The following is a 17199-nucleotide window of genomic DNA, read 5'->3' on the forward strand; positions in this document are numbered from 1 at the left end:
GCTGCTATGAACATAGGGGTGCATATATCCTTTCTGATTGGTGTTTCTGATTTCATGGGATATATTCCTAGAAGTGGAATAACTGGGTCAAGTGGGAGTTCCATTTTTTAATTTTTTGAGGAAACGCCATACTGTTCTCCACAGTGGCTGCACCAGTCTGCATTCCCACCAGCAGTGCACAATGGTTCCATTTTCTCCACATCCTCGCCAGCACTTGTTTGCTGATTTGTTGATGATAGCCATTCTGACAGGTGTGAGGTGGTATCTCATTGTCGTTTCAATTTGCATCTCTTGGATGATTAGTGACTCTGAGCATGTTTTCATATGTCTCTTGGCCTTCTGTATGTCCTCTTTTGAGAAATATCTATTTAGGTCCTTTGCCATTTTTTGATTGTTTTGTTTATCTTCCTTTTGTTAAATTGTATGAGTTCCCTGTAAATTTTGTAGATTAAACCCATATCGGAGATAACATTGGTAAATATGTTCTCCCATGCAGTGGGCTTTCTTGTTGTTTTATTGATGGTTTCTTTTGCTGTGCCGAAGATTTTTATATTGATGTAAGTCCCATTTGTTTATTTTCTCCTTAGTTTCCAGCGTCCTAGGAGCTATATCAGTAAAGATATTGCTATGACATATGTCTGCTATTTTGCTGCCTATGGATTCTTCTAAGATTTTTATGGTTTCCCATCTTATGTTTAAGTTTTTTATCTGTTTTGAGTTTATCTTTGTGTATGGTGTAAGTTGGTGGTCTAGTTTCATTTTTTTGCATGTATCTGTCCAATTTTCCCAACACCATTTATTGAAAAGACTGTGTTGACTCCATTGTATGCTCTTGCCTCCTTTGTCAAATATTAATTGAGCATAATGGCTTGGGTCAAATTCTGGGTTCTCTGTTCTGTTCCATTTGTCTGTATGTCTGTTCTTGTGCCAGTACCAGGCTGTTTTGAGAACAGTGGCTTTGTAATACAGCTTGATATCTGATATTGTGATCCCTCCAACTTTGTTCTTCTTTCTCAGGATTGCTGCAGCTATTCAGGGTCTTTTTTTTTTTATTCCATATGAACTTTTGGAGAGTTTGTTCTAAGTCTGTGAAATATGCTGTTGGTATTTTAACAGGGATTGCATTGAATTTATAGATTGCTTTGGGCAGTATGGACATTTTAATGATGTTGATTATACCAATCTATGAACACAGTATATTCTTCCATTTGTTTATGTTTTCCTCTATCTCTTTTGTCAATGTCCTGTAGTTTTCCGAGTACAGGTTTTTTTTACCTCCTTAGTTAAGTTTATTGCTAGGTATCTTAATTTTTTTGGTGCAATGGTAAATGGGATTGTTGTTTTAGTTTCTCTTTCTGTGAGTTCATTATTGGTGTATAAAAAAGCCATAGAGTTCTGAGTGTTGATTTTGTATCCTGCTACATTGACAAATTCATTTATTAAGTCTAGTAGTTTTTTTATGGAGTCTTTGGAGTTGTCTGTGTACAAGATCATGTCATCTGCAAATAATGACGGTTTTATTTCTTCTTTTTCAGTTTGGGTGCCTTTTATTTCTTCTTCTTGTCTGATCACTATGGCTAGCACTTCCAGTACTATGTCAAACAGGAGTGGTGAATGTGGGCATCCCTGTCTCGTTCTTAGGAGAAATGGGCCTAGTTTTTGCCCATTGAGTATGATGTTGGCTGTAGGTTTGTCATATAGGGCTTTTATTATGTTGAGATATGCTCCCTCTATTCCCACTTTCCTGAGAGTTTTTATCAAGGAAGGGTATGGATTTTGTCAAATGTTTTTTCTGCATCGATTGGTATGATTATGTGATTTTTTTTCTCAATTTTTTTATGTGATGTGTCACACTTATTGATTTGCAGATATTGTACCCGCCTTGCATCCCCAGAGAAAACTGCTGGATCCAATTTACTAGAATTTTGTTACGGATCTTTTTTTGTACAGTGTCAGATCTGTTCTTAATCCCATCAATCATGTTTTCATTTCAGATACTGTTTTTCATCTCTTTAAAAGTTACATTTTTTAAATTTTATTTAAGTTTATCTTTTTTAAAAATAAGTTTTTTTTTCGTAATTACAGTTGACATACAATATTATATTAGTTTCAGGTGTACAACTCAGTGATTAAACATTTATATAATTTAGGAAATGATCAACCCAGTAACAAATTTCATATATTAAATGTACAATTTATTTTTTGCTTTACATTCATATTTTCTTTTGCATCCTTGAGCATTAAGAGCATCTATATAATAGTTGTTTCAATATCATATCTATTACTTTTACTATCTCTGTCATTTGTTTGTTTTAATTGATTTCAGTGTTCTTGAGATAGTAGGGCTCTTCCTGCTTCTCGTAATTTTTGATTGCATACTGGACATTGTGAATTTACATGTTCTGTACTTGATTTTTTTATTCCTTTAAGGAGTATTGGACTCCGGCAGGTAGTTCAGTTACTTCCCAGTATCCTATCTAATAAAAGAGAAACATGGTAATTAGCCGTACATCCACTACCCTTCCCATTGGCTAATCAGGGCGATATGCAAATTAACTGCCAGCCAAGATGGCAGCCGGCAGCCAGGCAGCTTGAAGCTAACATGAGGATTGCTTGCTTCAGTGACGGAGGAAACCAACCTTCCCCGCCTGCCTTGCCGGCCTCTGAGCTGGCAGTTTGAAACATTGTTACAAATATAGAAGCTAAACAAAACCCCAGAAACCAGCTTTCAGAGAGCTGGGATCTCAGAGCTGGAGTTGATACAGTGTTTCGATTATAGAACCCAAACAAACCAGATAACTGCTTTCAGCAGCAGAGGCCTCAGAGCTAGAGCCAGAGCTAAAGCTGGCCCAGAATAAAAAAATAGAAAAAAAGGAGCGGTTGGGAGCTTCAGTCACCCGCCAGCCTGAAAACAGCCATCAGCCCACACCCAGACTGGCCAGGCACCCCAGTGGGGACCCCCACCCTGAAGGGTGTGTGACCAGCTGCAAACAGCCATCATCCCCTCACCCAGGCTGGCCAGGCACCCCAGTGGGGACCCCCACCCTGATCCAGGACACCCTTTAGGTCAAACCACCCGGCCTCCACCCATGCACCAGGCCTCTATCCTATATAGTAAAAGGGTAATATGCCTCCCAACACCGGGATCAGCGGAGCCGCGAGGCCTCCCGGCACCGGCATCAGCGTGACAGGGGGCAGCGCCCAAACCCCCTGATCGCCCTGCGGCTCTGTGTGTGACAGGGAGCGGGGCCACAACCTCCCCATCCGCCCTGCTCTGTTCCTGACAGGGGAAGGCGCCCCAACCCCCTGATCAGCCCTGCTCTGTGCCTGATAGGGAGGAGCTCCCCAAACCCCTGATCACCCTGCGGCTCTGTGTGTGACAGGGTGCGGCGCCCCAACTTCCCCACCCCACGGGCCCTGCTCTGTGTGTGACAGGGTAGATCCATAACCTCCCCATTGGCCCTGCCCTGAGTATGACAGTGGCGGCGCCCCAACCCCGTGATCCGCCCTGCTCTGTGTGTGACAGGGCGCGGTGCCCCAACTTCCCTATCGGCCCTACTCTGTGAGTGACAGGGGGGAGCTCCTCAACCCCCTGATCGGCACTGCTCTGTGCGTGACAGGGTGAAGCTCCCCAACCCCCTGATTGACCCTGCTCTGTTCGTGACAGGGTACGGAGCCCCAAACCCCTGATGGGCTCTGCTCTGTGCATGACAGGGGGCAGTGCCCCAACCCCCTGATTGGCCCTGCTCTGTGCGTGACAAGGGGCAGCGCCCCAACCCCCTGATGGGCCCTGCTCTGTGAGTGACAGGGGGGAGTGCCCCAACACCCTGATCGACCCTGCTCTGTGCGTGACAGGGGGTGGCGCCGCAACCTCCCCATCAACCCTGCCTTGAGTGTGACGGGGGCGATGCCACAACCCCCCAATCGGCCCTACCCTGAGCATGACTGAGGGTGGCATCACAACCTCCCAATCCGCCCTGCTCTGTGCATGACAGGGGGCGGCGCCCCAACTCCCCAATCGGCCCTGCTCTGAGCCCAACCAGGGGCTGCACCTAGGGATTGGGCCTGCCCTCTGCCACCCGGGAGCAGGCCTAAGCCAGCAGGTCGTTATCTCCCGAGGGGTACCAGACTGCGAGAGGGCACAGGCCGGGCTGAGGGGCCCCCTCTCCCCCCCCCCCCCCGCCAGTGCACAAATTTTTGTGTACCGGGCCTCTAGTTAAATATATCCGTTTTCATGTTTAAAAAGCTACTGAGTTCTCAGTTATGAAAAAAATTAGAAACAATCAGGGAAATTGGAATGTTGACTTAATTTTTGACACTATTAAAAATATTATTAATGCTTTATATATGCTAATGGTAACATGTTTATGTTCTGGAAAGGGAAAGAATCCTCATATTATTACTAATGTATTTACAGAAGAAATGGTATGATATCTAGGACTTGTGTCACAATATCCCAATGGTATAAATGAAATGTGATTAGTCATGTGATGATAATTATTGAAACTGAATAATGAATACCTGAGTTCATTTTACCAATTATTTCTAATTTTGTGTCTTAAATTTTTCTTTTTTCTTTTTTTTTATTTTTTTTAATTAAATCTTTATTGTTCAGATTATTACATTTGTTCCCTTTTTTTTCCCCCCCATAACTCCCCTCCTCCCAGTTCCCACCCCACCCTCCGCCCTCACTCCCCACCCACTGTCCTCATCCATAGGTGCACGATTTTTGTCCAATCTCTTCCCAAATCTCCCACACCCCTTTCCCCCCCAAGAATAGTCAGTCCATTCCCTTTCTATGTCCCTGATTCTATTATAATCAACAGTTCATTCTTTTCATCAGATTATTTATTCACTTGATTCTTAGATTCACTTGTTGATAGATGCATATTTGTTGTTCATAATTTGTATCTTTACCTTTTTCTTCCTCTTCCTCTTCTTAAAGGATACCTTTCAGCATCCTATCTAATAAAAGAGAAAAATGGTAATTGGCGTACGACGATACCCTTTTCATTGGCTAATCAGGGCTATATGCAAATTAACTGCCAACTATGATTGGCAGTTAACTGCCAACTATGATTGGCAGTTAACTGCCAACTAAGATTGGCAGTTAACTGCCAACAAGATGGCGGTTAATTTGCATATGTAGGCACAATGCAGGGAGGCGAAAGGGAAAGCAGGAAGAAGCCCCCTGCCACTGACAGTGATCGGAAACCCAGGGGGGAGCTAAGAGCTGGGGGGCAGGTCAAAGGCGGCCCTGGGGCCGCCTTTGCCCTGCCCCCCAGCCATGATCGGAGAATCAGGCGCCTTTGCAGCCCTGGCCAGTGATAGCAGGAAGTAGGGGTGGAGCCAGCGATGGGAGCTGGGCACGGTCGAAGCTGGCAATCCCGGGAGCTAGGGGTCCCATGCCTGGGCCTAAAGCGGAGCCCACGATCGCGGGGCCGCTGCAGCTGCGGGTCCCCGCTGCCCGGGCCGGACGCCTAGGCCAGAGGCCTCAGGCCTGGTCAAGGGGCCGATCCGGTGATTGGTGATCGGAGGGTGATGAGGGTCAACTCCTCTGGCCGAGGCATCAGGCCTGGGTGGGGGGCAGAGCCGGGGATTGGGGGGATATGATGGTCCCCTTGCCCAGGCCTGAAGCCTGGGTCAGAGGCGTCAGGCTTGGGCGGGGGGTGGAGCAAGCGATCAGAGGGAGATGGGGGTCCCCTGCCCAGGCATGATTCCTGGGCCAGAGGCCTCAGGCCTGGGCGGGGGCCAGAGCCAGTGATCGGGGGAGATGGGGGTCCCCTGTCCAAGCCTGACACCTCTGGCGGAGGCGTCAGGCCTGGGCAAGGGGCCGATCCTGAGATTGGAGGGTGATGGGGGTCAACGCCTGAGGGCTCCCAGTATGTGAGAGGGGGTAGGCTGGGCTGAGGGACACTACCCCCCCCCCCACACACACACACACCCAGTGCACGAATTTCGTGCACCGGGCCCCTAGTTTCATATAATCCTGGTTTGGTGGTGATGAACTCCTTTAGCTTTTCCTTATCTGTGAAGCTCTTTATCTGACCTTCAATTCTGAATGATAGCTTTGCTGGATAAAGTAATCTTGGTTGTAGGTTCTTGGTATTCATCACTTTGAATATTTCTTGCCACTCCCTTCTGGCCTGCAAAGTTTCTGTTGAGAAATCAGCTGACAGTCGTATGGGTATTCCCTTGTAGGTAACTGAGTTACTTTCTCTTGCTGCTTTTAAGATTCTCTCTTTATCTTTTGCTCTTGGCATTTTAATGATGATGTGTCTTGGTGTGGTCCTCTTTGGATTCCTTTTGTTTGGGGTTCTCCGCGCTTCTTGGACCTGTAAGTCCATTTCTTTCACCAGGTGGGGGAAGTTTTCTGTCATTATTTCTTCAAATAGGTTTTCAATATCTTGCTCTCTCTCATCTTCTGGCACCCCTATAATTCTGATGTTGGTACGCTTGAAGCTGTCCCAGAGGCTCCTTACACTATCCTCGCATTTTTGGATTCTTTTTTCATTTTGCTTTTCCGGTTGGATGTTTTTTGCTTCCTCGCATTTCAAATCATTGACTTGATTCTTGCGCTCCTCTGGTCTGCTGTCGGGCGTCTGTATAATATTCGTTATTTCAGTCCGTGTGTGCTTAATTTCTAGTTGGTTCCCCAATATAAGATCGAGGGTCTTATTAGTTTTCGTGTAGATCTCATTAAGTTTATCGGCAGCTTCTAAACAGTTCTTGAGAGACCTTAAAAGTGTGGTTCTGAACTCTATTTCTTCCATTGACAATTTTGTCCTGTTTCTTTGTCTCCGCATTTTGTTATGCTTCCTTGGTGCACCCCCTAGTGGTCTTTGTTCGCAGTCTTATAGTTAAATCTTGATTGTTGTAGCTAATTCCAGGGAGGGTTTGACCTCCAGGCCAAGTGGCTATGAGAATCAGCTGTGTCAGCAGTGAGAGAACTTCTGTCCTCTAGGGAGGTGCTAATCTAGCCTTTGCCTGAGGCTATCCAGCAAATGCCTCTGTGCAGGGCGTGGGCAGGGCGGGTCGCACAGGATCAACAGGGTGGGCCAGAGAGAGCAGTTATGGCTGCTCTCAGTCCTGTCCCCAGGGGCTCTGCCTCTCTGAGTCCCAGCACCCGCTGCAAAGCTCGGAGAGAAAGCTGCACTCGCTCTGACCGAAGCCAGACAGTCCCGCTTCTCCCGTTTGAGTCTGGGTCCCTAAAGACTCGCCCGGATCTGGAGCTCAGAGTCTGCGACTCCCTCCCGATTGAAAACGCCAACCGTGCCCTCCGCCGCCAGCCTGCTCCGCGCGCTCCGCACCTCAGAATTTGACTTCAGCACTGCGCCTCCTCTGAGTGTCCGTATGCGTTTCTCTTTCCTCCTAGTTGTAGGACTTCCACTCAGCCAGCGTTCCTGTGGTTCTGGGTGATGTCCGTTCCGTGTTTTAGTTTCACTTTTGAAGTAGTTGTTCAAAGCAGCAAACTCCAGCGTTAACCTATGCCGCCATCTTGGTTCTCCCTTAAATTTTTCTTAATAAAAACACTTTTCATATTAAAACTTTTTTTAGAATGGCCCTTTGAGTATAACACAATGAATGAAAACTAACTTACACCAAGGTATAAACATTGTGACATTTCAGAATATTAAAAATAAGACAATCCAATAAGCTTCCAGAGAAAGGGAGAGTCACATACAAAGAACTGGGAAGTAGTATTGCTTCAGGCTTCTGAATAGAAATATTAGGAGCCAGAAGACAATTCAATAATACCTTTAGAATGTTGAATAAACATAGACTAGCCTGGCTCGTGTGGTTCAGTGGTTGAGCATAGAGCTGTGAAACAGGAGGTCATGGTTTGATTCCTGGTCAGGCCCAGGCCCAGGTTTGAGGCTCAATCCCCAGTGGGGGGTGTGCAGGAGGCAGCTGATCAGTGATTCTCTCTCATCATTTCTGTCTCTCTCTCCCTCTCTTCCTCTATGAAATCAATAAAAAATATGTATTTTAAAAAGCTTTTTATCTTAATAATTTTGTGTCAGAAATACCACTTATTTTATTAGTTTTTAAAAAACAAATCCTGCTTAAATTTCAGTACATTTCTGTTTATTCCATTTTCATCATGCATCTTTTCTACATACTGATTATGCTTTTGTAATTTGTTTCATAAATGCTAACTTTTGATAGTCTCATTTTGTTTGCTTTATTTCGTCATTAGGAATATTCGCTTCCATAAAGAAAATGCCTTCTTCCATTTCTTTTGAAAATTATAGGTCTCTAGTTCTCTCTTTTATGAATACTAGTACAAGAAATATTTCACTTTCCTCTTGATTCTACTGTAAGAAACACAGCAACCTACATGACACAGAGACATTGAGGCAATATTACAAACAATTCTATTAATTTGACAATTTATATAAAATAAATCAATTCTTTGAAAACCACACTACCAGAAATCACTCAAAATGAAATACATAACTTGCATAGACCTCTAAACTATTAAATAAATTGAATTTGTAGTTTAAAACCTTCAAAAAAAGAAATCTGGTTGTAGGGAAAAAGCAAAACTCAGTGGTAGGCCAGCCAGCAGGTCAGTGTTAAGGCCAGGGACACAACAATTATTCTCAGTGTCTCCTTTGTTTCTAGAATACATTTTCAGTCTTTTGGCAAGTGATGAATTGCAAGGGAACACTTGCTGGCATTCACATTTGGGCAGCCAGGATTTTATGTGACGCTATTACAATGATCACTGCGCAGAGTATTTGTCCCACTGCATTCCTGTCTGTTGTCTTTGTAGATTGATGATGAATAGATTTAAAAGACTATGTTATTTGATTCATGAACAGAATTCTCATTAAGACCCAAGTATGTTTTATTGAATCTGTGCCTTAGCAGTTTCTCTGCCCAGATTATTTCATTGACCTTCCCAGAGACATCTTAAAGCATCTAACTGCAATCTTTCATTTTTGTTTGATTCTCTTTGGCTGCTTAAATAATTCCTGCTGCTTTTTTATTATTGTAACTGAACTTTCAAGACAGCTATTCTTTTCTTTTGGAGTATATTCAACTTTCTTGTGTAGAGTTGTGCTCTAGAATCTAATTTATTTTCTATTCCTCATTAGGCTTTTCAGATGACTGGAGAACCTTTTAATGGGGAACCTGAACTCACAGGAATGAGATGATAAAGGAAATTTCAAGTGATTACTTTTTGTCTAAGTGTTTCTCCCTTCTCACCCTGCCTTATTCCCAGCTTAGAACGAGGACCTTATTTTTCTCGAATAACTAACAATGACGACATGGGAGATAATGTCACTCTCCTATTGTTCAGTTTATTAGTCATTAGGCATACTAGACTTGTACACCGTGTACTATGCTAATTAGTCCACAGAAAAAGAATATGACAGTCCATGCCTTCAAGGATTTCATAATCAGGATGAAAAATAAGCTGCAAGTTACAAATACCTCCTCTAAGCCTCTCTTGGTTCTTTGTAATCTTCAAATTAGGGTAATATACTTTTCTGACAGTGTTATATGAGCTTTTCTGTGTGAGGAACTTAGCACAGCTTCTGTTCTATAGTAAAGTGTTCAATAAGAGATGGTTATATTGAGTAAGCAGAAACGTGAAGGAAGGGAGTGGCTATGACATCTCTTCCTGGACACAAAGAAGTTTACACAGAAAAAGTAATACTGAAAATTGCACATACAAAGGCATAAGGGAATGAATATAAGGTGCATTTAGAGAACCCTAAGTAATTGGTTTACCTACAAGAGAGGGTTGGAGGAGGGAAGAACAGTGAGAGGTGAGGCTTCTGAGGTAGGCAGGAATTTTAACTTGGTCCTATAAGGAATGGGGGACGTTAATTTATAGCAAGGAGTCTCAAAATTAGTCAATACTAAAGACAAGTTCTCGTATATTGCATGTCTCTTTCAGGTCTCACTTGCCCTGGAGCCTCTGTCAGAAACTTATGACAGCTACAACCCTCTTCTTACTACTGACATGACAGAAAGTGCACTTTTATCTGAGGAGGGATTCAGGGAATTTACTGAACCCAGCAATACCCAGTTTCTGGTTCCATCAAGACCTCGCAGGATATCTACCACCAAAATTAATGGAAAAGAATTAACAGCCAATAGTAGTAGATCAACCACTCCAAGGTAATTACCACACCTAATACCAGTCAGTCTGTCAGCTAATTCCCACTACACTCATAATTTCTGACTTTCATTTTGTGATTGGGTAAAAGACTAAAGGTAGGCACTTATTTAGCAAATAGTGACTTGTCCAGTACCAACTACTGGGCATAGGAATTAATAAGACATACAGAACAGTCATGGGGTTGGAAAATACAGTGTAGGAAGTATAATCAATAATATTATAATAACAATAACATGATGCCAAGTAGGTACTAGAATTATTGGGGGGATCACTTTGTAAGTTATATAATGTTTAATCGCTGTACTATACATCTGAAACTAATATAAAATATTGAAAGACAACTGACATTGAAAAATCAACACTAATAAAAGAGAAAAATGGTAATTGGCGTACGAGCTACCCTTTTCATTGGCTAATCAGGGCTATATGCAAATTAACTGCCAACTAAGATTGGCAGTTAACTGACAACTAAGATTGGCAGTTAACTGCCAACAAGATGGCGGTTAATTTGCATATGTAGGCACAATGCAGGGAGGCGAAAGGGAAAGCAGGAAGAAGCCCCCTGCCACTGACAGTGATTGGAAACCCAGGGGGGAGCTAAGAGCTGGGGGGCAGGGCAAAGGCGGCCCTGGGGCCGCCTTTGCCCTGCCCCCCAGCCATGACCAGAGAATCAGGCGCCTTTTCCACCCTGGCCAGTGAGAGCAGGAAGTAGGGGTGGAGCCAGCGATGGGAGCTGGGCACGGTCGAAGCTGGCAGTCCCAGGAGCTAGGGGTCCCTTGCCTGGGCCTAAAGTGGAGCCCATGATCGTGGGGCCGCTGCAGCTGCGGGTCCCCGCTGCCCGGGCCGGACGCCTCAGCCAGAGGTGTCAGCCCTGGGCAAGGGGCCGATCCTGCGATTGGAGGGTGATGGGGGTCAACGCCTGAGGGCTCCCAGTATGTGAGAGGGGGCAGGCTGGGCTGAGGGACACTCCCCCCCCCCACACACACACACACACACACCCAGTGCACGAATTTCGTGCACCGGGCCCCTAGTAAAATAATAAGACATAATTCCTGTTTTTGAGGTCTGCTTACAGTCTAGTGGGGAGGCCAACATTCAGGTAAATAAGTATGACTAAGTCATGTGCAGATGACATGAGATGTCCATGAGGAAAGAGGGAAAGGCAGTATTTTGTGAAACAGAATAGAGTAAGAGGAATAGCTTTTGATTTTAAATAATATTGAAGCATTTGCTTTGTGCCAGGCCCACCACTTTATCCACAACCACACAGAAGTAGGCAAAGCATCTATTACTTCATTTGGGACATGAAAAACAGATTACAAAATCAAAGCTACACTGCTACTGCTATAAACCACTGATCCACTTTCTGTCTCTGACAAAGTGGAATGTTACCATATGGAAAATAAACTGCTGATGTTTTTTATTTTAAAACAGGGGAAAGGACCACTTGTACTTTGCAGAGAACTCTGATAGAATAAAGGACTCTTTTTTTGGACTACAGCACCATCTTAATTCAGGGCAGAGCTTAGAGTCTATGGCTCTGAAAGGCAAAGCCCCACAGAAACAGATGTCTCTTCTCAACAGTTCTGAATCGCAGCCTCAAATTAGGACAGTTGCCAAGAGTCACAGTGACTCTTGCATTCTTTCTTCAAACAATCCCCCTACCAAAGACCTTCTTTCGGGTATGTATATGTTGTGAACTGAGACTAAACTATATTTATTGGGATTACGCTGCTTTTTAGCCAGCCTACAAAGAGAACCAAAACTTCTGTTTGAACTAAATAGCCAAATAAAAGAACCCAGAATTTCTCACCACTTAAAGGCAGCTCTATTAAACCATTAAGTTACTTCTAAATACGAGGTGCTTATAATTGTAGGTTTAGGAAAGAAACCTGGTGATGGGGGAAATCCTTTATCATAGAAAAAATATTAGTTCTTATTTGTACTGAAGTAATTCAAGGCAAATAAGGTTTTGCCTCAATACCAGCATTTACTTGTATGACTGTGCAGAGGCTGGTACTAAATCTGTTTCACATTCTGAAAACTGGTCGCAGAGGGAAACATTCAGTGCACAGCAACTGCTGATCGTAAGCCTGGGAATTAACTATGACTTGCAGGCAAACAGAAGTAGAAAGGAGTCACTTTACCTGTGTAAGGGCTTAGACTGAAATAAAAAAGCAAATAGGAACTGGATCAGGTTATCTCAAGTTAGGGATTGGTATTTTAAAGGAAATGAGGTAACTTACATTACACTGTTATGGTCAATTATATATCTCTGTGACATTGAGAGCATGACAAGAATTTGTTTCCATCCTCACAAGTAAAATTTCCAAAGTACAAAGTCTGCAGCATTAGCAGAAAAATCTTTGAAATAACTGGGTACATAATTTACATTAGTAAGGGTACTTTTTTCATGAAAAAAATTTGTTTATATTTGTAAAATTGAAATGTCTTTGCTCCCCTATTTTTAAAAATATACTCTGATTATAATCTACTAGAGGCCCAGGGCACGAAATTCATGCACTGGGGGGTGGGGGTCCCTCAGCCCAGCTTGCCCCCTCTCACAGTCCAGGAGCCCTCAGGGGATGTCCTAAGCCGCAGTCTGGCTGTGGAGGCTCAGAGCAGGAGCCGTTTGTGTGTGTGTGTGTGTGTGTGTGTGTGTGTGTGTGCAGGAGCCGTGTGTGTGTGTGTGTGTGTGTGTGTGTGTGTGTGTGTCCCCGCTATGGGGGAAGGGGGGTAGTGCGGCGTGGCCAGGCCCGGCCCTGAGTAGCACCACCGCTGCTACCACTGTCATTAGCGTCTGGGATGCAGGCATGGGTTAAAAAGACTGAACCATACCCCAGGCCTCTCTAACCCTGAGTTTGTTCATCTGGGAGTTGAAGCAGGAGGGGCTGGGCCCCGCATTCTAGGCTCTTCACGAAGACATCTTTTTTGCCCTCGGTTGTCTTCTCCTTTCCAGGCCTGAGGACAGCAGTGTTCTTCTTACCTTTTTTTTTTTTAAAGAAGGTGGAGATTTCTAAAAAAGACAAAATTACAGAGACAGAAAGCAGACCTGTGGTTGCCTGGGGTTGGGGTGGGGTTGACTGCAGATGGGCAAACAGCCTGATGGAAGCTTGAAAACAGTTTGTGTTGGTGGTTGAGCTGCTGTGGAAATTCACGCATCAAACAGTATGCCTGCTGTGGGTGAGTTGTATGTCATCTAAGTGCCTCTTCAAAAAAAGCTCTGTAAAGGCGTACATTTTAAAGGGAACCCTCTTAAAACCACAGTTGGTGAGGGATTACCACCTTCTAGGAACTTGATAAAACGTGTTCAGTCAATGGTAGTGAACGTGAAGAAGAGTGGAGAGGGTGCTGAATTGGAAACCTTTATGTGACCTGGGCAGGTCTAAACTCTGGGTCTGTTTCCCCATCTGTGACATCCTGAGTTGATGCCCTTGGAGGGGTGAGAGGTGCCAGGGACGGCCCCTGCGGTGGCTGCCCTGCCTGGCTCTCTGTGCTGCAGACCCTCAGGCTGTCCCAGGGCCGCTGTGCCTTCGCCTTTGCCACAGAGCACCTCTGCCTTCCTGCCTTTGTGCGGAGAACTTCCTCCTGCCAGCTCCTGAAGCAAGCACACACCAGGAACAATTGGAAAATCCCGATTGGCCTGGCCTCGTTTCCCCCCACCCCTTCAGACCAAGGGGCCCAAGCACCTCCTGGGCACTGGTACTCATGGCAGGCTAGGCTTTCCTCTCCCTTTGCAGCCCTGACAGGTGACCTTAGCTGCATAGTCTCGGAGCAGGCGCCCTGTGTGTGTGTGTGTGTGTGTGTGTGTGTGTGTGTCTGTTGGTCTGCTGGGGGTTGCCCCCAGCCACATCAGAGGCTCGGAGCAGGCACCCCTCTGTTGATCTCTCAGGCTCTGGGCTGTGCCTGCGTGTTGTTCTCTCAGGCTAGGGGCCAAGCCTGGCCCCTCCTCCTGAGCTGGTCGTGACCTTTATGGAGTCTCGACCTCATTTGCATATTACTGCTTTATAGATTAACTAGAGGCCTGTTGCACAAAGAGATTCGTGCAATAGGCCTTCCTTTCCCTTGGCTGCTGGCACCAGTTTGCCTCCGGCACCCAGGGCCCAGGCCTTCACTCTGGCCGAGTTCTGGCCGGAGCTGGCCCTGGAAACGTCAGGCCTCGCTGCTCCGCTGGCCCCGGAAATGTCAGGCTTCGCTCCATCGCTTGGAGCCTACGGATGCAAATTAACCATCTGGTTAAGTTTACCATCTTTTATGGGTGTGGTTTATGCTACCCTAAAATAATTATAATAGTAATATCAAAATTCGCTGGTCACAAATCACCATAAGAAATGTAATAGTAATGAAAAAGTTGAAATACTGACAAAGACACAAAGTGAGCAAATGCGGTTGGAAAAATGCCACTGATAGACTTGCTCAGCACAGGATTCCCACAGACCTTCAATTATAAAACACATTATCTGTGAAATACAATAAAGTGAAGTGCAATAAAATGAGGTATGCCTATATAAGGAATATATTGAAATGTTAACAATTAGTATTCTTGGGTATGGCATTGTTGGGTGTAGCAGTTTCCTGCTGCTGCATAACAAATTACCACAAACTTAGTGGCTTAAAACAGCACCCATATTTATTAGCTAACAGTTCTGTGGATCAGAAATCCAGCAAGGTATGGCTAGGTTTTCTGCATAGGGTATCAGAGGCTAAAATCAAGGGGTCAGCCAAGCCAAGTTATCATCAGGAAGCTCTGTTCCAAGGTCATTCTTGTTGGCATAATCCTGTTCCTTTCAGTTGTACAACTGAGGTCCCATTTCCTTGCTGGCTGTAGTCAGGGGCCACTTGGCTCCTAGAGCAGCGGTTCTCAACTTGTGGGTCGCGACCCCTTTGGCGGTGGAATGACCCTTTCACAGGGGTTGCCTAAGACCATCCTGCATATCAGATATTTACATTACGATTCATAAGAGTAGCAACATTACAGTTATGAAGTAGCAATGAAAATAATTTTATGGTTGGGTCACAACATGAGGAACTGTATTTAAAGGGCCAGAAGGTTGAGAACCACTGTCCTAGAGACTGCCTGCATTTTTTGCCACATGGTCCCTTCTGTCTTTAAGACAGCAGTGATACTAAGTCCTTCATAGCTTCAACTCTCTGACTTTCATATCTTGCAAATAGCTAGAGAAAACTTTTTAAAAGGTTTGGGCCCACCTTCCTATCTTAAGGTTGACTGACTTGGAACCATAATGACCTCCAAAATCCCATCAGAGCAATACCGCAATGAGCGTGTGAATCGCTGGGAGAAAGTATGTGTACACAGGAGCTGGGGAATCTTGATGGGGTTGCGGGTAGAGGGCATCTTAGGATTCTGCCTACCTTGACGAGTGATCTTTATTTTTTTTAAGCTTAGTTGTATTTTCACTAAATGATACATTGAACATGATATTTTGGGGTTTGTGTTTGCATTTTTGTGTTTTTTTAGTTTCTAAGCTATATTTTGAATTCTTTTTACTAACAAATATTAGATGTTTATAAATCTGTTTAGCTTGTTTTTTTCCTCATAGCCTGTCTATCATATCTTCTTTATTATAGAAGCTATAAAACTCTAGACTAATATGATGGTGTCTAGCCTCATTCCCTCTAAATAATTGTGGAAACTCAAGAAAAGAATACTTCCCAGTATTCCTTAGAATAATGCCACTGGTCCTAAACTTTTTAAAAAGAAGTCTAAGAGCTAAAGTGGGGTCACATATAGTATAGTGCAGGCGTCCTCAAACTACGGCCCGCGGGCCACATGCGGCCCACCGAAAACATTTATCCGGCCCGCCGGGTGTTTTTGCTGCCACAGTGTGCATAGGAATTTGTTCATAGTTTTTTTTAAAACTATAGTCCGGCCCGCCAACAGTCTGAGGGACAGTGAACTGGCCCCCTGTTTAAAATGTTTGAGGACCTCTGGTATAGTGGTTAAAATCAGAGGGTAGGGAGTCATCCTGGTTCTGTATACATCTACTGCATGCATAACAGGCAAATTACTTATCCTCTGCACCTCATTTTTTTCCATCTGGAAAATGAAGGAAATAGTATCTATCTTAGAGGATTGTTGGGAGGATTGAGTGAGTTAGCACAGGGTAAGGGCTCAGTAAATGTTATCTGCTATCCTTGTTGTTATTGTTATAGGGATGGGGTAAATTTTACCTATCTGAAAGTCTGAAGGCTTATCCTGACTTTTCTGTTAACCTGCTGTGTGATCTTAGAAAAGTTATGGACATTTATTGGCATTCTTTGTCCATAAAAATATAAATGTGGAATAGGTTGTCACTATGGTTCCTAAAATTTAGATGGTATAGTTGTGTTTTTTTGGATAAGAATGACATTAAAACTATTGAGGATAATAGAATTCAATAAGGTATCTGATACAAAAATAATATATACACATTACTAACCTTACTATGTACAAACACCAGTTGAACTAGTCAATAATGACTTCTATAAAGAAGTCAGGTCTCTTCAGAAGAGAGACTTCATTCACTGCTATAATACCAGCATCTAAAGCAGTTCACATATTTGTTGTGAAATGAATGTTCTTAAGGAATTCCCAAGCTAGTGGGAAAGGCAGACAAGTAAGCCATTACAGTGCACTGTGATAATTGTGATAGAAGCAAAGATGCTAAAGATTACAAGTATTTCTGCTGGATTTTAGATTTTTTTGTGTTCTAATTTTGCCCTCCTCAGCTCTGTTGGAACAAGGAAATAAACTACGTAATGCCATGGTGGTTTCTGCAATGAAATCAAGCCCAGATACCAGCATGTTGTTGGACGAAGTTCATCCTCCTGTGAAGGAAGATTTTCTTAAAGCATCAACACAGTAAGCTATAAAATAAACATGAACCCCAACAGTTTATTTTTTGATAGTTGTTAACATGTGTTTTGTCAAATTATGGACGAAATAATTTTGGAAGTATTCAGCAAACAATTCTTAAAGTGGTGGAAAAGAAGCCTAAACTAAAGTTAAGATAATCGAAATCTAGACCTAGCACTGGCACTTACTAAATATGTGAATGACT

At 43.9% G+C, this 17199-nt stretch overlaps 1 protein-coding gene across 7 annotated transcripts in view; it reads left to right on the forward strand.

Moving 5' to 3' along the window:
- C2CD3 (C2 domain containing 3 centriole elongation regulator) overlaps positions 1-17199 on the forward strand; it is a 123365-nt gene that overhangs the window by 11972 nt on the left and 94194 nt on the right. For 6 of the 7 annotated variants that reach the window (XM_059708451.1, XM_059708453.1, XM_059708452.1 and 3 more), the window contains 3 exons: positions 9914-10137; positions 11573-11820; positions 16868-17000. In XM_059708451.1, the coding sequence (XP_059564434.1) occupies positions 9914-10137; positions 11573-11820; positions 16868-17000 (605 nt within the window). Of the gene's footprint in view, positions 1-9104; positions 9180-9913; positions 10138-11572; positions 11821-16867; positions 17001-17199 lie in introns of all 7 variants that reach the window. The other variant, XM_059708456.1, reaches the window with a different exon arrangement.

Source organism: Myotis daubentonii, chromosome 9 (genome assembly GCF_963259705.1).
Source record: "Myotis daubentonii chromosome 9, mMyoDau2.1, whole genome shotgun sequence".
Classification (NCBI taxonomy): Eukaryota; Metazoa; Chordata; class Mammalia; order Chiroptera; family Vespertilionidae; genus Myotis; species Myotis daubentonii.